At 36.9% G+C, this 22,011-nt stretch overlaps 3 protein-coding genes across 3 annotated transcripts in view; 1 reads left to right on the forward strand and 2 right to left on the reverse strand.

Moving 5' to 3' along the window:
- Positions 1-2,855, reverse strand: part of LOC141837295 (formyltetrahydrofolate deformylase 1, mitochondrial-like) — a 3,447-nt gene extending 592 nt beyond the window's left edge. The window contains exons 1-7 of the mRNA XM_074724723.1: positions 2,718-2,855; positions 2,528-2,640; positions 1,062-1,218; positions 743-816; positions 508-667; positions 218-316; positions 31-117 (exon numbers count right to left, since the gene is read on the reverse strand). Coding sequence (XP_074580824.1) covers positions 31-117; positions 218-316; positions 508-667; positions 743-816; positions 1,062-1,218; positions 2,528-2,640; positions 2,718-2,813 — 786 coding nt within the window. The 5' untranslated portion in view covers positions 2,814-2,855. The remainder of the gene's footprint in view (positions 1-30; positions 118-217; positions 317-507; positions 668-742; positions 817-1,061; positions 1,219-2,527; positions 2,641-2,717) is intronic.
- Positions 2,856-3,648: 793 nt separating this feature from the next.
- Positions 3,649-10,595, reverse strand: LOC141841414 (coatomer subunit alpha-1-like). Its single transcript, XM_074729587.1, has 5 exons — positions 10,492-10,595; positions 10,163-10,372; positions 9,266-9,757; positions 6,040-8,994; positions 3,649-4,038 (listed from the first exon to the last, which is right to left on the reverse strand). Exons 2-4 carry the CDS (start codon positions 10,368-10,370, stop codon positions 6,050-6,052), a joined length of 3,645 nt encoding a protein of 1,214 aa, XP_074585688.1. The 5' UTR covers positions 10,371-10,372; positions 10,492-10,595; the 3' UTR covers positions 3,649-4,038; positions 6,040-6,049.
- A 4,038-nt stretch (positions 10,596-14,633) lies between these two features.
- On the forward strand, positions 14,634-21,407 carry LOC141839774 (8-amino-7-oxononanoate synthase). The gene is made up of 11 exons (XM_074727599.1): positions 14,634-14,918; positions 15,235-15,347; positions 15,446-15,553; positions 17,138-17,376; positions 17,454-17,495; positions 17,882-17,969; positions 18,056-18,189; positions 19,877-19,965; positions 20,644-20,794; positions 20,876-20,944; positions 21,047-21,407. Exons 1-11 carry the CDS (start codon positions 14,705-14,707, stop codon positions 21,168-21,170), a joined length of 1,371 nt encoding a protein of 456 aa, XP_074583700.1. The 5' UTR covers positions 14,634-14,704; the 3' UTR covers positions 21,171-21,407.
- The last annotated feature ends 604 nt before the right edge of the window (positions 21,408-22,011 follow it).

The raw sequence follows: 22,011 nt of genomic DNA on the forward strand, positions 1-22,011 counted from the left end.
CTGATTAAGGATTTAGCAAAAGAATATCACCATCTGTTCAATAATTGGACCAGCGTCCAGTTCTTCAGTAACAAAATGAGTTGTTGCACCAATAAGTTTCACCCCAGCGTCAAAAGCCTGGATTGACATAACACATTTATAAGTTAACTCACAGTCAAGTGATATCTAAGAAATTAAGAGAGTTTAAAAAATTAAATAAAGTACTTAAAAGTGAGACCTGCTTGGAAGGACGCCCACCCTTAAATGATGGAAGAAGGCCATGATGAATATTAATTACATCTTTACCATAGTTCTCCAAAAAATTTCTTGATAGTACCTACAATCACTTTTTAAGGGGATAAGAAAATAGTATTTCAAATAACATATGAATTGCTTTAGTCAAGGTTTGCATAATTGATTGAACATCTTAAAATTCAGTTCCATAACTTCAAAAAGATGTAGATACAATTAGCATTATAAGAGAATAGAGATTGGAAGTAAAAAACAACAAAAAATCAAAGGACAAACCTGCATATATCTTGCAAGTATTATAAAATCAGTATCTTTAATCAACTTCAGGATCTCTGGTTCTCTTTTATTTTCCTCACTTGTTGGCAAATAATGATATGGAAGCCCATGTCTTTCAAGAAATCGAATAACGTGTGTATTTGGAGCCCTTTCATGATTACTGTGTCAATTTAGATAATTTTTAGTTCACATACGGAAAATTTGTTGAAAAGAGAAGACGAACAATATGGCGCACCTTATTATACAACTGATATCAACAGGAAGTTTACCCTCTTGCCATCTATATAACAAATCTACCAAACAATGCTCCTATATAAAAGAATAATTCTTTATGAACAAACGGATACATGGAAAAAAGAAAGTGGCTATTTGAGAGTGCAGGGGATGAATTGTGAATCAAAACATTGTATTTATGAACTACATATCTTTGCATCAAGAATGAAAGGTTTTCTGCCTTTGGTGTCACATATTTGAGCTTAGATATTTGAAGGTCTAGATATTTAACAAGTAATCATTCTTCAGCAGAAAGTGGCAAAAGTATAGGCATATCACACCTGCTTTGAAACAAGAATTGCAATCTTATATTTAGGGTCTAGGTAAGGGACCCGCACAATGGATCTTTCTGCCTTGAACAACTTTGATAATTTGAGGAAGTCATCATCCATCACCTCCCGAGGCCAACAAGCAGGATTAAAGACAAATTCATATAAACTGGATGTTATTTGCAAATGAGTTCAGTTGCTTGTAATTGCATATTACTCATATTACTGGAGATATTAGACATGCTTACCTCTTAGTTCAAAAATTAAAATTCTTAAAAGTCAGCTTGATTGATGTAATTTGTGCTCATGTAAAACACATAACATTAGCAGAAATATCAAGAAAAAAATGGAAAACTAAAAGAGTTTCTAGATTCATGACAGTTTCAGAAGGGATAATCTTATAAATAAAAATTCAAGGATATTGCATATGATGTATCTGATCTCTCAATTAGAAGAAAAGATTTGATATTGAATACACTAATCAAAGGGAATATACGATTCTTAACAGTAGTAGTTACCAAGAAGCATAAAGAAGCAACTTATTTTACACCAAGTTGACTATAAGCACATTGCTAATAATAAAGTACGCACATACAAAATAGAGTTTAAGTTAACAGCTCCTGGTATCTATTTTTTTTTTCATAGCAGGGTTATAATAAGACAAGCAGAGGGTGGAGATTTCAAATTATTATGTACTGTAAAGAATTTTGGACAGTAATCAAAGGAGTTTACTAAGAGGTCATGTCAGATTGGTATCTGCTGACTGCCAATCATTATTTTCAAGGTATTGGTTTATTAATTTTGCTTTAGAATACCAAGCAGTATAGGTAGTTATGACACTGAATTACTGATCCCATATGTTACTGATGATACCAGTATCTAAAACGGTAGGTATGACACTGAATTACTGATCCCATATGTTACTGATGATACCGGTATCTAAAACCATGCTAGTTGAGCATGCCTAGTCTCAAATTAATGTAAACGAAGGATTGTGGATAATTGGACTTGTCGTATTCAAGCAGCAAGTACACTATTACTAAGTATTAGGGAAAGCAAGTAATATGATCCTCATAATTAGCTTGAGATCAAATAACTTGGTCAACTTTGCCTAAATGTGAACGACCATGGTTAGTGAAGATCTGTTCATATTAGTTGCAAGTCTAGGCTGATAATGACTTCTAAAGCACTCCACTACATCAGTACTTGCACCACTTAGGATGCGTTCAAGTGACTGCATCTAAAAACTATTTAGTAGAAAGCCTGGATGGCACTGAGGTTAGCATTCCGCCTTCATAAACTACTGATAAAATTAGTCAAGAAGGAGATTTGTAGTTTAGGGTCTGCATTATATGATCCTACTTCTCGTCACTATTTTGACTAATCTAAGATTTATCTTTATCAAACATATCCATCGTCAAATCTCGATCCAACAAAGTGGGAAGCAAATGAATCAGGAGCGAAAAGCAAACCCCAACCTCCTGGAGTAAAAGACCTGCTTATTCTCGGGGACAAAGACATCCACGCTCTGTATGTTGCCGCCCCTGGACGCGATACACTCGGAGAGCTTGGCGACGATCCCCACCGCATCCTGCCCACCATAAACGAAATCGATGAAGGGAGGAGGCCGTCGAGGGAGGCAATGCGATCGACCGAGGAGAGGCTCACCGGACAGCGGAAGACGTGGATGCCGATGATGGAGCAAGCGTGGGTTCCGGGAATCGAGGTTGCCGCTCTCCTCGCGATCCGATCCCAAAGTACCATGCTCTCTCTCTCTCTCTCTCTCTCTCTCGCTCGCTGACGAAGCGGAGCGCCTCCTGTAGATAATAATAGTGGTGTGGAGTTTGAGTTGAGGGATATCTGTGTATCTCCTCCAATGAAAAAACTTCTCTTACCCGGTGCAAGAATACCCGCCCAGTCTACTCCCTGGAAAGAGGTTGGGCCCCCAATTTTTTCCTTCTACTTCCTTTCTATTACCGAACTTTGAATCCAGCCGTAAACTTTCTCTTTGGACGGACCTTGTAATTCGTTGAAAATACAAAATAATAATTTAAAAATAATAATTAATTAATTAATTAATAAAGAAACGGAAAAGAGAAAGGAAAGGAGGGTTGCTCACGCGGCATGACTCTCGGCATGGTTTCCTCCTTTTTCACTGTTCCAATAATAAATTCAAAAAAAAAGAGAGAATTTTTAAAAATATTTATCGTCAATTTTGTAAAATTACTTTAAAATGAACTTCCCTTTTTTACACGAGATTCTTAATTCAGATTGTACAATATTTGATTGCGGCGATCAGATTCGCTGAACCAACAAATTTGAACATCTAGATAAATCAAACCCAAATCAACCCCTGAACCGCAATCCTCGCTAAATCACACATTCTCGCCATTGTGAACTCTTTCTAACAAAATCTAATCCAATAATATCGTAGTAAGTTACTAATACAATAACAAGGGGAATGAGATACAAAATAGATGGATTTCCAACCAACGTGATTTCAGTGCAGCACAGTTATTTTAAATTCCAGAAGCAATAAGGCTCAAGAATTTGTCAATTGAAATATTTGTCTCGCAATCTAAATAACTTTCTGGAAAAGTATAAAAAATAACATCAAGTTTGGCATAACAATGCATCGACCAACTTAGTTTCATAGAAAACTTACAAAGATAGATTTAAAAAAAAGAAACAAAAAGGAGAATAGAGATCAGTAGCTAGGAGCCAACTTATGATGTCTAATTATAAAAAAATGTCTGAGAACTGAATGTTTGGAAGACTTTCAAGCTAAGTTTTATCCTCGGGAAAAATTTAGCCACTGAGCATGGATGAAGAACATGCACTTTGTACTATAGTCCAATAAAAACAAAGAAGAGTGTGCCACTGAAACCTCAGAAACTAAAACTTACAACAGCTAGAGAAACATTGGATGACAAAGAAGGCCTCTGAGCAATGTATGGTTTGAAAGTGGAAGGGCAGCTTGTAGGCATACCTGAAGCACAAAAAGGAAATTAGGCAGAACCAGGATGGGAAAAGTAAAATCTAGTTCAGTTGTAGATGAAATATGTATCAAGAGCAGAAAAGGGAAAAAAAATCTGAGTCAGACAAAACTTTCAGAGTTATGGAAATTTATGTTTGTTCAACGAGACATGGTAAAATGACACCTAAAACAATTGTGAAAAGACCGGTAGAGCAATTAAATAGGCATGTCATGATTGTGTATCTGCTTGTGCTCCTGCAAGTAAGGAATCTGACAAAATGATATATCTTAATAGCATATATACAAAACCTCAACTTTGGTAGGGTTGTCAGCGAGGGTCTGAAGGAAATTCTTGTTTCAGAGATGTTCCCACTACAAATGAAAAATAGAGAATCCTGACTCACTAGAGAAAATCTCAACCTTGAGTTGACAAAATGGTTTACCAAAATCTCAACATTGATTTCTAGTACTCAGTTGATGCAAGCAGAGAATCCTAACTCTTATAGGAGAAGTCTTTTCTGCTTTTTTTTTTATACTTAGTAAATGTATATATGAGGTTTCTACATCTTAGTGCAGGGAGACGAGGAAAATAAATAGAAAAACCCAGAAAAAAATACACATGACAGGATAACTAGGCACACCAGCCTTTAAAAAACTTAATTTCATGTGAAAAAATTACAGTTGATTTTTCTTGATGTCTTTGAATGGATCATAAAGATTTAAAAGATTATTAAGGAACTCTTTAGAAGCGATGCTATTATTAATCTTACAAACCCACTAAAGTAAAAGACATTTTCATGGCACAAAACACAAATCAAGCAGTAGAGCACATATATAATATAAAGATAAAATTCATGATTATTTGCTTCAATTGATTCAGCCTAGATGCAAGAACTATATTTCAATTTAATTAAAAGAGGTAGCATCATGAGAAAGAGGGCCTAATAAACACATGTTACGACAGTTACTCAGAATAGCTTCATAAGATAAAGTTAGCTTTTTCATTCCCAACTAATCATATGGATTCTTTGCACAAGAATGCTGTTGTGAGCAATAACACTGAAAAACTCTGCAAACTGTTTCACTATTTATTCAAGGATTTTTTGTAAGTACTATTTTAGGTTAACAAGGGTGCAATGCATGACATGATTGTTTTTCCAGCAATTCTAATTTCACCAAATAAATCTTTCTTTACATATCTCTCTCATTAATTTAGCCTTGTGAAATCCAATCAAACATTATCCTTAAATTTTTACTGTCTATAGGATAAATATACATATTGACATTCTAATTTTAATGCGCAGGGATAAATTTGAGTTGAGTTAATGTTACTTTTGTACTTGGACTGATATTTTAATGTTAGGCAATGGGCAAGACGCAACATAATGAGCAGTGTAGGCCCAAGAATCAGTAACGTCCTAGCAGTTAAGTTCGAATTGGGTCTTCTAGAAACAAAAACTAGTTCACAACATGACAATAAACCCACAAAACAATTAATATGGTGTAGCGAAAATAGCTACTAAAATTCATATAAAAGTTTTAATCAGTTCAAGTTGTAATAAATTGATGTAATTCATAAAGTTAAGGACTTAGATCTTATAATTAACTAGGTGGATAAAATTAAGAAAGAAAGCGTTATGAGAAATAAAAAAAGTAAAATACACTGAAAACAACAATAGAAGATCCAAGGGCGTGAATAACTATATAAAAATGACAACAAATAGTGAGCTCAAAGAATAACAAGGTTTCTTGCATATGAAAAATTAAACATAAACATCCTAAACTCAAAATGAAAGTTCCCATATTTGAAACAAAAAAATTGTCTCTTACATGAACTAATTGAAACATTACCCTTTAATCCACCTAATCACTAAAACCAAGATAGATGCCCAAAATCAACTGGCCAAATGTTTTCTTGATGTTAGCATTAAAAAATTTAGCTTGACAAGGCAATACAAATTACGCCCAAGGTAGCTAGAAGAAAAGAAGTATCCATGTCACATAGAAAATTACCTGTTTTCATTTATCTCGTCTGTGTAGGAGAGCAAAGTAGACCTGAGGCATCTGCTCCCACTACTGCAAGCTCACATACAGAGCAAAGGCGCCCCTCAACAGATGGTACAAACCGAGCCCCACAGTAAACACAAGAAACATCTTTCTGCCCCCGATAAATAGGAACATAAGTTTCCCCACATACTACAAAAGGATTTCTGTAATCATAATTAAGTTGGCTAGCATCCTTTTTATCACTAGCATGTTGAAGCACCTGCCTCGCCTTTTTTGCTTGGATTTCAGTTGGGCTGTTCTCCAGAAGCATCCGGGCAAAATTTGCCGCCGTAGCATAACTTCCTCCCTTATAGCATATAGTCATAGCATTAGTGAGGACAAGCCTTGCATGAATCTTCTGAAGTTTACAATTGGTGAAATAGGCTGCAAGTTCTTGCTGCCGAACTGAATTGTCCTTGAGTTCTTTTCTTTTCACCTCAATTTTTAAGCCCAGAACATACTCTTTGGCAATCTCAATCAGCTCCTTCACTTCGTCGACTTCCCTTCTTGAGTCCACTACAATAAGTGGAATAGCATGTAAAATATTCAAAAATAAGCGTAGAGCCTCAGGAAACTTTCCATCTGTTGTGGCTCTATAAGCTGCCTTCAGCTTCTCATCCATCTGGAAAAACTTAAATACAAGTGCTGGTGGTCCTCTCACATTAGGACTTGCCGATTCACTCCAATTTTTCTCAACAGCAATTGGCATAGCTGGACCAGAAGCAAAGGCATTCATGTAGGTGTGACTTCCCAAATGAAGATCCATGAACAATGGCTTCAGAGGAGCAAAATTTTTGATACCCAATTGCCGAGTAAGCAAGCGCATGGCTGTATCAAAATTTCCAGCGGCTGCATGCTCACCTGCAAGAGATGACTTCTGAGTCCAGATTTGGCTAACAGGCACACCAGGAGTGGGAGCAACAAATAGTGAGCTAACATTTGCTGAAGCTTTTGGTGTATCTGCATCTGGTGGTAGTTCCAAATCCTCAAGGTCCCATCCTCCTTCCTCACTATCTTTATTTGCTATTCCATCCTCGAGCTCTGCAGATATATCAGCATTCTGTATCATGTCATCCACATCAACAATGTCCAATTCCTCATCACCCCAGTCCGCATTGTTAGCATCTTCCTCTTCCTCATTCCCTGCCCTACCAGTGTCCAGTCCATTGTCAAAAATACCTCTCATTACTCTTAGCAATGGCCAATCACCACAGCACATCAGAGATGAAGGTGGTAAGAGAAGAGAACGCTTTTTACCTTCAGGTAAAATGGGAACATTTTTACCCAACTCAGTAGCCAGCCTGCTAGCAATTTCCTCAAGCCCATGGCTCACAGCTGTCACATATGCTAGAGGCAAATGGCCAGCATTCTCTAATATCTTTATACGCTCATGAACATCACCAAGATACATGGCATTATGGAATTGGCCCATAATGTCATTCTTGATTTCAGCAATTCTCAGCATTTTGGACAGCTTCTCCCTGTTACCAGTTATGAGATAAAGAAAAGATAACCTCTCAAAGTTCTTTGTCCTCTGATATGCATACTCCACAATGCTAGTATTTCCTTGTCTAAGAGCCTCAATACCCAACTTGTACCAGTGATCCTTATCATCGATCTCTTTTGCTGAAGCAACAGCAATTTGGATGTTACCGCTCTCAAGAGCTAGGTTGAATCTAGTCTTTTCATCTTTTACAAAATGGAGAGCCACTTCAGGAAAACCTTTCTGCTGTAGATATGAAATGACAGCTTGACCACAAAGCTGTGAATTCCTGATCATATTCATCACGTGATCATAACGTTTATGGAACAGGGAGAGCTTGAAGATGTACTCTGTCGAATCGATTGATATCACATGGTTCTTCCCGTCACGATCCAAGCAATAAATATTGTTTCCAGATACCTTGGTGATGTAAATAGTAGCATCAAGTGTTTTTATTATTCCACCATCTCCATTAGGAAGGCAATACTTGATATGATTTAATGTCGTATAGATAAACACACCTTTGTCATCCCATGCACCACTTTTCACACGGATAGTTTCATGCATTGTGCAACGGTGCACAAGTTTCTTATTAGCAATTACTATAGTATGTTTACCTAGCAAGGCAACTGACTCCATGTCACTTGACCAGACAATGTATTTAACAGATGGAGTTTGAAGTTCTCCAAGTACAATCCTCTGTTGGAGATCAAAAATAAGCACCCTGTCCTCAGCCCTGCACAACAAATTACCAGTGCCGGCATAATATATAGCATCTGTACCAATTGGCAGAGGGCTCTTCTTTATAATCTCATTTTTAAGATTCTTCACTATGGCTTGATTGTTGCTCCTATCAAGAACAGCAAATCTATTACGAGCTACAAACACAGCTGATGCTCCTGCTCCCTTCCTTGCATCCTGCATATAATCACCTCTTCCAGCAGCATCTTTAGGAACAATATAAAGCTCGTAAGATCCACCATCCACATCAGAACAGATCAAGACAGCATTCTCTGTGGGGCTAAAAGACAATGTTCTAGGTCCTTGGTTCAAACTAACTGAACCAGGTCGTCTTATCGGAACAACCTGATTGTCCTTCTGAGATGAGAATTCATAGACTCTCAAGAAACGATCTTTCACATAGTATAAAGTATCTCCACTGACAGAGTAAGCAGGGCGTTCTCTCTCCAATTTGAAAACAATCATGCCACTATCATGACCAGCAGCCAGAAGGTTTGTTTCTGGATGTGCAGCAAGAATCCAGAAACGATCATGTTCCCTGCGAAATGTCTGAATACCTGTTCGTTTTGTAGCATCCCAAATGCGAATGCTTTTGTCTTCTGAGTTAGATACAATGATATCTTGCTTTGCATGGAACATCACACAAGAGACATTATTCATGTGACCTCTCAATGTGTCCACCTCCCAAGCTTTGGTATCTGTAATACAACGGATATTTAATGGAGCTCTTGCTTTTAGAATTTAATTTTACTTCCTCGAGAAAATGAATAGTTAAACATCCAAATATTCTTCACATTTAATGTACATAATATAATATGAAAAAAGGAATTCCCACAACTCTATTAGATGATATCTCATGTGATTAAATTTTTTAGGATTTAATTTTTCTGGAGATGAAAAAAGGAGTTTATATACTAACATGATAGGACACAAGTCAGAGACTCAACAAACAGATATTTTCAGAATTACCATTCATTCTCCATAATTTTACTTGTCGATCATCTGCTCCAGACACGATAAGAGGCAGACTAGGATGGAACGATGCCCAATTGACTCCACGATCATGACCTTCCAAGACATATTTGACAACAGCATCAACGCCGCCAAATAAATCTGAGTTTATCTGACCCAAACGTAGGAGATCATCAGCTGGTGCAACTTTTTTCCTAAGTGCGCTAATATCCCAAACACGGATTGTCTGATCCAGAGATGCAGAAACAACCAGGTCTTCTTTTGTATGAAATGAGGCACACATCACGTAGTGGTTGTGCCCTGTCAATACAGAAATGCAGGTCCGAGATTGCCAATTCCAAATCCTAATAGTTTGGTCGTCACTTGCGCTAACAATCCAAGGATGCTCATCATGGAACTGCACAGTACGAATGTAATCAAGATGACCAAGGAGGGTGAACAGGCACCGGTGTGTCTTATAATTCCAGACCTTAATCTTATAGTCATCTCCTGCAAATACAACATCCCTGTCAGAAATAAGTATAACCGAATTGGACCCTTGAGATTATTGGAACAGATCTGAATCTAACACACTTTAAAACGTCAAAGAAAAGCAAATGCAGCATATTCCAATGGCATCGTCTAGAAGATTTGAATTTTTAATTCAAAAAACGTGCATCGCTAGCAATTTCATCTAGTCTCAGGATCACGAAAGCAAACCAGCCACAATTTGCGAAGGGCGTCGGGAATCTGATCTCAGACTTAACGAGCAAAATAGAATGCAACGCCGAGGTAACTAGATCGAAAAAGGCTGAGAAAGATCTGAACTCATACTCGACGAACAAAAAGGAATGCAACGCTAGGACAATCAGATCAAAGGCAGTCTGAGCATTATCAGGACAAGGCAGCAATCACCTCCAGATACGAAAAGGGGCTGGGACTTGTGGAAGTGGACGCCGCGTACGGGTCCGTCGTGCTCGTCGAAGCGGTCGATGAGGGTGCCCATGCGGTAGTCCCATAGCTGGATAACGCCGCTGTGAAGGCTGGCAAGGACCCAGGGACGTTTGCTGTGGAAGCTCACACCCTTCACCCGGTTGCTCTTCGTCTCGAATTTGGTCAGCATATCTGCCAGATCAAAAACACACCAGACCCACGCAAATCAGAGCGGAGGAAGAGGATGTGCACACTGGACAACAGATCTAGGGCTCGAATCCGAAGCCGGATCCAGAGAAGCGTCTTCCGACCTGAAATTTAAGAACTGAATCTCGATACTAGATCGCCGCCGACAGAGATCTGGAGGGGAGACGACAAAATTGAAGGGGACGCCCGACGACCGAAGGCGGAGAGATCTCTCCTTTCCGGTTGCACACTAATTGCAGTTCGCCTTTTCCAAGTTTTATACTCGTATTGCTTTGTTTCAAGCTTAGCATTTCAAGTTTGCCCGAAACATTTACGGTTTTTAATAATTGCCCCTAGAAATTTTCGAAACAGCTTATCATTGTTAGACCAATTATCAATTAAACCCTCCATGCATCAATTAATCTTATCCCTCTCAATAAAAAATCATCTGATATCTAATATAATATTATATGAAAATATGTGCATTATAAGTGTAATGTAGTTGTAAAACATTCAAATATATATATATATATATATATATATATATATATATATATATATATATATATATATATATATATTTATTAAATTAAAATTTTAATCTCAATTGAAATAAATATTTTAGAGATTTTTTTGAATGTGTATAAATTATATTTTACAATTTATGATAAGGGAACTAGAAGAAAGTCATCTATTTAGTATAAAAGAAATTGAAAATATTTAGATTTTCACAAACTCTATATGAGAAATGTATTGTATTTTGATAAAAAAAAATATTGAATAGTTAAAATCAATTCAAAATCTAAATAATTTTTCTTGAATTAGTTCGTTCTTGATTTGATTTATGTCAGATATTTTATATACATATAGAAAAGAAAGAAGAAAGATATTTTGCTCCTATAACGGTTGAGTCTTTTTTATTCAACGTTTTTATTTCAGGCAACTACATAGTTAGGACGTTTTTATAACTGTCGTACCATTCTAGTCCCTGCTTATTATTGCTAACAAGTTAACCGTCAAACCTCTTGCCTAGATATCCTTTCCACAATTGACGCGGCTCTAATGGAGCTAGGAATTTTATAGCCCCCGAGTTAATTTCGAGTTGATCGAAAGCCTCCCCGGGTTATCTTCTTCTCACACACATGTTTTTCATTTTTTTTCTACCTAATTAAACTATAGTTCCTCTTTTAACTTCGTCGTACCCCCGAGCTAAAGTTCGAATAGAGCAATACTAGGCTCCGCCCTTGTGCGCCTCTTGCTTTAATCCGCTTTAATTTAACCTTGTTAATTTGTTGAGTGAAGTCCTCTGTTGACTTAGTCCCATATAATAAGGATTTGATTCTCTTGCATAACATATTATATGTATGCAGTCAGGGGCGGCTCAAGCCTACGGGAGGTCCTTGGCGAATTTTTTTTTAAAAAAATGATTGTTATTATTTTTAAAAAAATTTCTCTCATCCTTTTTAATTCGGACTTGAGACCGACAATGGTGGATTTAAAATTTTTTTAAAATAAATTAAAATATTAATTTTAAAATTAATTTTTTATATAAATGTCGAGAATCCAAGAGAAACAATCGGATGGTCCGGATCCAAGAGAATCCAAGAGAAACAACCGGATGGCTCGTGCTTCGCGAGAAATGGGTCGTGCTTCGCGAGAAATGGCGAGAATGGTGACAATGGCGACAATCCAAGAGAAACAACCGGATGGCTCGTGCTTCGCGAGAAATGGGGCGGGCCGGGCGGCGAGAATGCAAGAGAAACTACCGGATGGTCCGGATCCGACGGACGAGTCCGACGCCCAACCTGCTGCTTCGCGAGAAAATGAAATGGGGGCTGCTTCGCGAGAAATGGGGCGGCGCTGCTTCGCTCGCTGCTTCGCGAGAAATGGGGCGGCGATCCGGCGCCCGGCGGTGCTTCGCGAAGAAATCAGAAATGGGGCGGCGGCCGGTGAGCCGGCGCTGCTTCGCGAGAAATGGGGCGGCGGCGAGCCGGCGGTGCTTCGCGAGAAATGAGGCAGCAAGGCGGCGGTGCTTCGCGAGGACAGGGGAGATGATCGCGGTTTCGCCTGCCGCCTGCGTCGAAGCCTCGAAGGACAGGGGAGGGAGATGATCGCGGTTTCGCCTGCCGCCTGCGTCGAAGCCTTGAAGGACAGGGGAGGGAGATGATCGCGGTTTCGGCGTTTCGCCTGCGTCGAAGTCTCGAAGAAAGGGGAGATGAAGAGGCGATCCGCGATCGGGCCATCGGGTTTTGAAGAGGCGGCGAGAATGCGAAGGGACAGCGGATGCGGATCGGGACTTTCTTCCGGGTTAAATCCAATAATCCAACCCTCCTTTAACCCTAAATACCCTAACCAGTGGGCCCCAATTAAAATTGGGCCCTAGGCACAGGCCTTACCGGCCTATGCCTAGAGCCGGGCCTGTATGCAGTACTTGAGCTACTAGTGATGTTGGATCACCATATTAAGACATGTTTGCATTTTTAGATTTATCTAATGAATGAATTAGAAAGAAAGTCATTCACATTTAGAATTAATTTGATTGAAGATGGACCAACTCTAAGATGGGGCGGATCAACTCATTAAAAACTTATTATATAACAGAAGTAGGGCGGGCTAACTCATAGGCCTATCAAAAAATAAAAATATAAAAATATATTACAAATTTTAAATTTGGATTACAGTTTAAACAAATTATATTAAAATTTTTAAATTTAGATTGTAATTTAGATGAATCAAGTCTACTAGTTTTTGAGTTTTCTATTTTAATTTTAAAATTTAAAAAAAAAAATTTCAATCCGCGGATCAATCCAAGTTCACCACGGGTTGATCCACACGGGTCGTAGGCCTAGATGGATCAGCTTATTTGAATCTATCTTAAAATGAGTTGATAAAATTTTAACTCAATACACCTAATTTATTTGATTGGACGAGTCAACTCGACGGATCCAATCTACTTATTAGAAAAAACTTCAGCAAAGCATATTGAAATTTTTAAATTTGGATTATAGTTTAAACGGATTATATTAAAATTTTAAGTTTGGATTGTAATTTAGATTGAACAAGTCTACTAGTTTACTGAGTTTTCTATTTAAATTTTAAATTTTGAAAAAAAATTCAATCCGCGGGTCAATCCAAGTTCGCCACGTACGGGTTGATCCACACGGGTCGTAGGCCTAAACGGATCAACCTATTTGAATATATATTAAAATGAATCGATAAAATTTCAACTCAAACCACCTAAATTATTTGATAGAACGAGTCAACTCGACGGATCCAATCTACTTATTAGAAAAAAAGTTTAGCAAAAGGTGGAATTTGCCACCCGAGCAGTCTCATACGATCGGTCTCACGATCATCTATGAGGAGGTAAATCGAGAAACTATAATTGGCCATTATAGAAAAAGGTATTACCTCGATTTCATTGAAATTTGATCCTTGTCTATTTCAATAATTTTATTTCATACTAATCAATTCAATCGTGCTCCGAAACCACTTATTAGAAAAAACTAAAATTATTATTTTGTGCCATTAGAACCATCAACTTCACATAGTCGTTGTGAAGCCATCTCTATCTACACCTACTTGACCGGCTAAACTAGATCTGTGGCTGGCAAGTTGCAACGTACGCATTGACGCTGCCACGAGACATACAACACGTGAATAACATGCCAACTAGATAGATCCTATTCCAATGTACCGCTTGTGTGATGGCCCACCAACCAACCAACCAACTAGAAGCACGTTGTCAAAATTTCATTAATCGCGTGTAGTTTATTTGGTAATTAATAATGTTATTAAATTACTTAATAGATATTGTTACCGGATAGTACGTTTAAATAAAAAAAATCAAGATATAGTTCAAAGGACAAGATCTAATCTTGTGGCTGATTAGTCCAGATCGATGTCCAATTCCATAACTAGTTTGACTCATCACCTAACTCAATTTAAGGCTCCAAAATTTTAGATCTTGATAAGGAAATATTATAGCGAATTAAATGTTCTTGAGTAATATTCACAATATTTGATTGATAAAAATTTATTTATTTATATTCAATATAAGTAAATGTTAAATAATTTATTAAATTGAATAAATAAATTTTAATATATATATATATATATATTAATTTATTAATATTTAAAAATTATAAATTATTCGTAAATAAATTAATGTTATTTATAATGTTATAAATTAAAAATTATGAATCACACCCATCGTCAACGAATAGTCCGCTTAAGTACGTTATCAAACAAGCTTCGAACACCACGAAGCGCAAGCAGAGAGCGGCGCAGCCTCCCTTCCATCCCTCTCCGTCCTTCCTCTCCTCTGTACGGTGACTCATGGCGCTTTGGGACCAGTGGGTGGAGGCGGCTCTCTCGAAGTTGGCTTCCAGGAACCTGTTGCGTTCCACTCGCCCCATCTCCCTCTCGCCCCCTCCGTCGATCGACGGGCTCGAGACGTTCGACGGGCCGCGGCATTTCGACAGATCTTCAGTCGAGGTGGACATGGACGAATGCACCTTCAGCCAGTGGCTTTCGGAACTCCCCAACCTCGGTAATTCTCTGCGAAAGTTTTGTTGCAGCGATCTTTCTCCGAAATTTGGTGGAAAAACTACGTATTGTAACTTCTACTAGGGTTTTTCTTTGACTCCCTTTTGTATCATTTCTTCGCGTTTTCCATATGTAAATACTTTTTGGCGAAGAACTGATTTTTCGTTAAAAGAAGGAAAGACTGTTAGTAGAATACCTTTGTCTCATACCCTTAGTTTGGCTAAACCGTCATTTTGTGGTTAGGATGTTACCCGGATCTGGGGTTTATTGTAATTCAATTATTCATATTGACAGTTTCATCTTTTTGTGCCGCTATGTAGGAGGTGAGACCAGAGGTAAGGATAAGAATGTCAGCAGGAAGCTGCTGCTTTTTTCAGGGAATGACTATATGGGTTTGAGCTTCCATCCGTCCCTGAGGAAGGCTGCTGCAAAGGTGAGACAAAATTTAGCATGTAGGCGGCAATATATTGCCAAATTTATGGGACGAGATTCTCTGTGTCTTTTGTTTATTAAGATTTTGTCCTCTATTAGGCAGCTCAAGAACATGGTATGGGTCCAAGGGGTTCTGCTTTGGTCTGTGGCTATACTAATTATCACCAACTACTTGAAAATTCTTTGGCAGAACTGAAGATGAAAGAGGTATTCATTTCTGCAATTACTGTTTGTTTTCACTTCTTGGTGATGAAAGAGGTATTCATTTCTGCAATTACTGTTTGTTTTCACTTCTTTGGTTCATTTTGTTGGATTTACACTGGATACCAAGTAATGATGCATAGACAACTGGTTAAGAATGAATTTTGAACTAGATATATCCTTTGTTTAGCCTAAAACAAAAATTGCTTTCATGTCTTAATTATATTTGATGGTGCTGAAATTTCATCTGAGCCTATCCAAGTCTTACTTCCTTAAATTGTTTTCATATATATAGTAAAGCTAAGAAAACTGTTCATGGAATTCGTTTTACAGTTAGTAAATTGATTACTTATCTTAAATGAAATTATAGTTTCTTTTAAATTTTTTTAAAAACAAATTTCGGTATTTTTTCTTTCATGTGTCTTGGTGAGAATTATTAATGTCGTGTTTCTTAAGATGGATAGGAAATGGGAAAGAAAGAAATGTCAAAAGGGTTAGAAATTGGGTAAAGAAAAATGATACTGTGATTTTCTTGTATTGTTTCTGCAAGGTAAAAAAATATGCACACTTGTTTCTTTAAAGGAAAGTGAGATGGTAAGAATTATTATTTTGTTTTTTTGAAAACTTTTGAAAAATAATATATTACCAAACAAATAACAATAATTTTTTAAAAAATTTTTATTTTCAGCCGGGTTCACCTGATTTGGGTGGAAGAGAAATGAATGAAAGGGAGAGAACTCTTTCTCTTCCACCAATTTCTTCCTAAAAGAAATGGAAGGTCAATTTTCCCAACTGGTGCTTTCCCTACCCTTCTTTGTTTTCCCATCCCTTTCTGCCAAAGGAAAGCTCTGTAATAGACATTTTAAGATTAGATTCTCTTAAGATCACACTTGTTTGTTCCATATCATGAGCTTCTTAAATTTTTTTGAATTTGGTGTCTTTTGAAATCTCATCCTTTGGAAGAATTTTTTTTAATGCTATTTGTTGCATATAGATCTAATATTACCAGATTATTAACTAGAAAATATAATAGTGATAATGGAAAATTATTTTTAAAGATCACAATGAAAAATTAGTTGTCTCTACCCTACAATCTCTGGACCATTATCTAATCTGTATGAATAAGTACTTTAAAATATAATTCTTTAGATGTTTGGAAGTTACAACATGTTCAGATCAACATGTAGATAGAGTGTTACTTTTTTGCCATGCTTGTTCTTCAATTGTTTTTGTTGTTCTTAGGTTCATCTGGATGTATGCAATTTGTTACTAAAAACTGAAGGCTAACTGGGACTGGACAGAACTGATATGCCATTGGATAAAATGAACATTTATGCTTTCACATTTTTGTGATGTGTTCTGTTAAGGACTCTAGCATTAATCTTGTAGTGGTTTAGAAGGGAAACTTTTGGTGTCTTGCTCCCCAAAAAATTGTTAGTTGCTTCAATTTTATCAAACTTTGCTGTTGTTTTTATTTCTTTGCCCCGCTCCATTTTTATAGTTTAGATTAACACTGCTTTTATTATGTAATTTTTCTTGCATTCTCTTATGTATCTAGTGTGTGTCTCTTTTGGTGAAAATGCTTTATAGGATTGCCTTCTTTGCCCTACTGGATTTGCTGCCAACTTGGCTTTTATGTCAGCTCTTGGAAGCATCAGTTCTCTGTTGTCCAGTAATGGTAAACCATCACAGGATGCGAGAATTGCCATTTTTTCAGATGCCTTGAATCATGCATCTATAATTGATGGGATTCGTCTTGTTGAGAGGTTGCAAGAAGCTAAAGTCTTTGTGTATAAGCATGGTGACATGGTCCATCTTAATACTTTGTTGTATGTAACCGTCAAACTTAATCTTTTCTCTGCACACAAAAATATTTGTCTAATCTCATGGAAATTGTTTTCAACAGGTCAGGCTGCAAGATTGAAAAAAAAGTTGTCATCACTGATACGTAAGTTGCATCTACTGAGTTCAAATGGTGTTGCCCTATGATTTTTTTTTTGTTTCATCTTGGTCCTGTTCTAGAAATCTTGGATTCTATAGGAATTTTGTTAGCCTTTCTAGGCTACACTCCAGAACTCTGGTACTAATGTAGGGAACAAGTATGGATCTTTGTGTCAAACACATCACATTCACGTGGAAAATGGGGTTTAAGAAACCTTGGTGGCCGACCAAACATATTGGGTCATGTGTGCTGGAAGGAAGGGTAGTATTTTATAAGTTTTCAATCCATGGATGCAAGTGTTTTGGAATATGGCTTTTGGAAGAGTGGGAACAATTAACTGTCTATCCTTCATTACTTCAGGTTACTTAACTTTAGCTGTTCTTATAATGCAGTCTATTTAGCATGGATGGAGATTTTGCTCCAATAGCTGATCTTGTAAATCTTCGCAAGAAGCACAACTTTTTATTAGCTGTTGATGATGTGAGTATGGATGATATATCTGTTCTAAGATGTTGCTTTTGTTTTCTTTGTGTCTGGCTAAGTAATTTTAATGAAATTGGTCACAGGCTCATTCCATGCTTGTGTGCGGGAAGAATGGTGGAGGTATACTAGAAGAATATGGGTGTGAAAGTGATGTTGACATATGCATTGGCACTCTCAGTAAAGCAGTTGGTTGCCAAGGTGGTTTCATTGCATGCAGGTAGCCCTTTTGTTATGTCGTTTATGTTTGTCATTCAAATATGAAATTTGTTAACTTATCAGTAACAGTCATGGCAATGCAGGTCGTTGTAATAATAGTTTCAGCATTTATGTTACCTAAGAATTATTAGTTTCATTTGTTGGGATTGTTCTTACTGGTCCACAACTGTTTATTTTACCTATTTGTGGTGTTATATTTTGATAGACTATGAACAGTTGCTTTGATTCCAACATTAAAATTAAATGGTACCGTGGTACCCTTTCACCTAAACTTGTACTCTGCATGCTTTTACCTAGAGTCGGTATCTGCAGTATTATTTCTGTATCATGCCTTGTATGAATAGATCTTACCTGGAAATTACTTGTCAAGAAAAAGCAGCTTTGCAATGTGCAATTCTTGTCATTGATAAGTAGGACATTCATCTTCTGCTCTACTTCAAATGATGATTAACATCCTCCATTTCTCCAAGGATAATTCTGTATTCCTCTTATCATTTCTGCACATTATTTTTTAAATTTTGTTTTGATCTATCCTAATTCCAGTCCTTTGTATAAGTCAAATCAACTGCTCTATTCTAAGAGTCTTTTATTTATTCAAATTATATCTATCTTCATTCCGTATCATCTCCCACCTTTTTGTAATGTAATCATTCGAAATTCTACATTTTAACAATAAGGAATGATAATAAACAATATCTCTAATTCCTTTGAACTTTGCTGGCTATTTAGGATTAATTTTGTACAAATTTGCAGCAGCATGAAAGCTTCAAGCACTTGTAAAGTTATTGTGGAAAAATGAATTCTATGATCACAAGAATATAGTAAAGCCATGGCAAATAGTTCCAAAATGACCAAAAAAGACCTGATTTATAGAAGCAAGTCACTATATAATATGTATATTATATATATAAGCAAGTCACGATATAAATTGTGACACTATTAAGTGAGAGGACAAAAATTTTGGGATATATCATATTTCTAATGAAGAAAATTTTCTTTTAATTATAACAATGTTATTTGAGGTTTTTTAAAAATAAATTTTTCATGCAGTTTTAAACCATTTAACCTTAGGAGAATCTTTTCTCTCCACTCTTCCGTAGGCAACTTTGGACATTTTGATCTTCGTAAGTTCTAGGCTTCTAGCTACTAAGTAGAGTTTCTTAGAACACAAAAGGAATACCCAAAATCACATAACACTAAATAAACTAATATCCTTCAGATTTCATTGACCTGTGATATGCTGATTTGGCAGCCTGAGCACGAAGGCATGTCCCTGTGTCAGTGACACGCTGAACAATCTTAATATCTTGCAATAGCTAGTTGACTACAAGTACCTATGATTGTGGTATTTCCATTAATGGACTTTATTGTCCTTTCCCACTTATCCAAGATATTATAAATTTTTTTTGTGGATCATTACGAAGGGGAGCCTTGGCGCAACAGTAAAATTGCTGCCATGTGACTTTGAGGTCACGGGTTCGAGTCGCGGAAACGACATCTTGCAAAATGCAAGGTAAGGCTACATACAATAGATCCAATGTGGTCCAACCTTTCCTTGGGATCTGCACTGGCGGGAGCTTCGTGCACCGGATTGCTACTCTTGTTAAGGGCATGGTGAACTTAACAGATTTGTTACATGAGTGATTTCCTATAAAAGAAGTATCTAACAGTTAACACTTATTGTACAGCAACAAATGGAAACAACTAGTGCAGTCAAGGGGTCGCTCCTTCATATTCTCGACTTCACTTCCAGTGCCTGTTGTTGCAGCTTGTCATGGTATTTAGTTTTTGGAGTTGTCTCACATGCATATCTTTTCATAAAACAACTTTTCTGAACTTATCTTTGTTTGTCTTAATTTTTATTTCTAAATTTGTTATCTGGTATTATTCAAGGGGCCAAATGCTAAAGGATGATATAGAGGTCTTTGTTGTTGCAAGCATATGCTCTCTTTTTTTTGTGTTCTGTGTTGGTTGTTGAGGTCTGTATTTCAGTGCATTAGAAGCAAACAAACACAATATTTAGCAGCTCCATATTACCAATCATGTGAATTGATTGTATTTGCCTCTAAATTGTTCTTACTAACAATTACTGTTACTGAGATCATTTTTCGAAAAACACTATGAAAGTTGTTACACTGAAAATTCAAATTGACACTATTGTGTGCATTATCAGTTAAGAGGAAAAGAGACATTATTTCCACATTCCGTTACTCGAGAACTGGGAGTCAGCCTGCTCTGGTTGGATTAATAGGAAAATTCCAGTAGCACTAGGTTTGGGCTTGGTTAAACTGAAAAATTAGGAACCAGCAGGCTGCCAGATCACTCACTGGTTTGGTTTTAAAACACGGCTTTTGAGTCTCTTTCTTTCTTTGCCTTCTTTATGGTTTACAAAACTTTTGTTGTAGAAATATTGAATTTGGAAATTTCTTCACATCAAGAAGGTATGTCCTTGCAGCTGCTCTTTTTGTGGCAAGAAAGGAGAAATGGCGGCAAATTGCAATTTGGAATAGGGTGCGTGAATTCAATGTTCTGACCCAAATGAACATCACGAGTCCAATAATTTCTCTGGTTATTGGTAGTGAAAAGGCAGCACTTAGTGCCAGCAGGTGACATTCTTTCTTACCTCAGTGAAGTTATTCCATATGATAGTATTAGTTCTTTTGCCTGATGTGTTAACTCCTGTCCAGGCATATGCTTCAATCTGGTTTTCATATAACTGCTATCAGGCCGCCTACAGTCCCTCCAAAGTCTTGCAGGTAGAGTTCTAAGTATTATTCACAGAGCTTTTCTTTAAATGTCAGAGACTAAGTGGTCGGTCACAATTTCATTGTTAATCTCACGATTTGATTTGCCAACAGGCTGCGGATTACACTCAGTGCTTCCCATTCTTTTGAGGATGTCAAAAGGCTCGTTTCTGCTTTATCCCGCTGGTTTATTTTCCCAGTTGCCGACGACAATGCTCAAATAGCTTCCAAGCTCTGAAAGTTTTAGCAGCTTTATTAGGAGAACATTAGGTACCAACGATTATAAGATCACAAACATTTATAGGAAATACATTCAAATTGGAAACTAAGAAATCTATAGGGTCAAACTGTATTTCGTTGTCTTTCATAGTGAACTTATCGTTCCAATTTCTGGCATTGCAAACCATATTCATACTATACAAATGGACTGGACTGGATTACACTACGTAACCTTTTCCCCTTGTTCTTTTGTTGAGTTATTGTATTACTTGAACCAAAAAAATAACAGATTGGTGTATTAAGTTTCAATGTGGGGTTTCAGAGAAGAGTTCTGAAGAGTTGGAGCATAAGTCTTTTCTATTAAAAGATTATTTTTGCATATCATGATCACAAAGTATACGATAGTAATTTTATCATTGCACTAATGTTCTCATTTGTTTTTCTCCTGTCTATATATACTGGTGTATTTATATTTAGTTGTCACCCATAACAATCACTAATCACTAACAATTTCTTTAAACCAAATATAGATGAATAGAACTGAAGTCATTCTGTCAACAGCATTTTGTTGAGCTTCATGTTGGATGATATTGAGTGTGAGTCCCTGTGTTTGATTTTCAACTTATCTATGAGCAATTTCTTTGATTTCGTGTTGATTTTCGCTAAATGAGAGTTTCAACGAGCTTCTAAGTTCAAGTTCCAGTTAAATAAATTTGAAGTCAAACTCAAATTTTATCTCGAATAATGCTTTAGCCTGAAATTGATAATATATTCGTTAGCAAGCAACAACTCGACTTTCCTTCAAAATTCTCGTGGGAAACGGATTCGGGTCTCAGTTGGATCCAGCTAGACTCCGATCT

Source organism: Curcuma longa, chromosome 11 (genome assembly GCF_044706935.1).
Source record: "Curcuma longa cultivar G26 ecotype Majalengka, Jawa Barat chromosome 11, ITB_CL_G26_1.1, whole genome shotgun sequence".
Taxonomy (NCBI): domain Eukaryota; kingdom Viridiplantae; phylum Streptophyta; class Magnoliopsida; order Zingiberales; family Zingiberaceae; genus Curcuma; species Curcuma longa.

Coding starts and splice junctions, on each gene's coding strand:
- LOC141839774 (XM_074727599.1), top strand. CDS start 14,705: ATGGCGCTTTGGGACCAGTGGGTGGAGGCGGCTCTCTCGAAGTTGGCT. Junction 17,377..17,453: donor GTCCATCTTAATACTTTGTT/GTATGTAACCGT, acceptor TGTTTTCAACAG/GTCAGGCTGCAAGATTGAAA. Junction 20,945..21,046: donor GTCCCTCCAAAGTCTTGCAG/GTAGAGTTCTAA, acceptor ATTTGCCAACAG/GCTGCGGATTACACTCAGTG.
- LOC141841414 (XM_074729587.1), bottom strand. CDS start 10,370: ATGCTGACCAAATTCGAGACGAAGAGCAACCGGGTGAAGGGTGTGAGC. Junction 9,758..10,162: donor GCCCCTTTTCGTATCTGGAG/GTGATTGCTGCC, acceptor TTGTATTTGCAG/GAGATGACTATAAGATTAAG. Junction 8,995..9,265: donor AAAATTATGGAGAATGAATG/GTAATTCTGAAA, acceptor GTTGTATTACAG/ATACCAAAGCTTGGGAGGTG.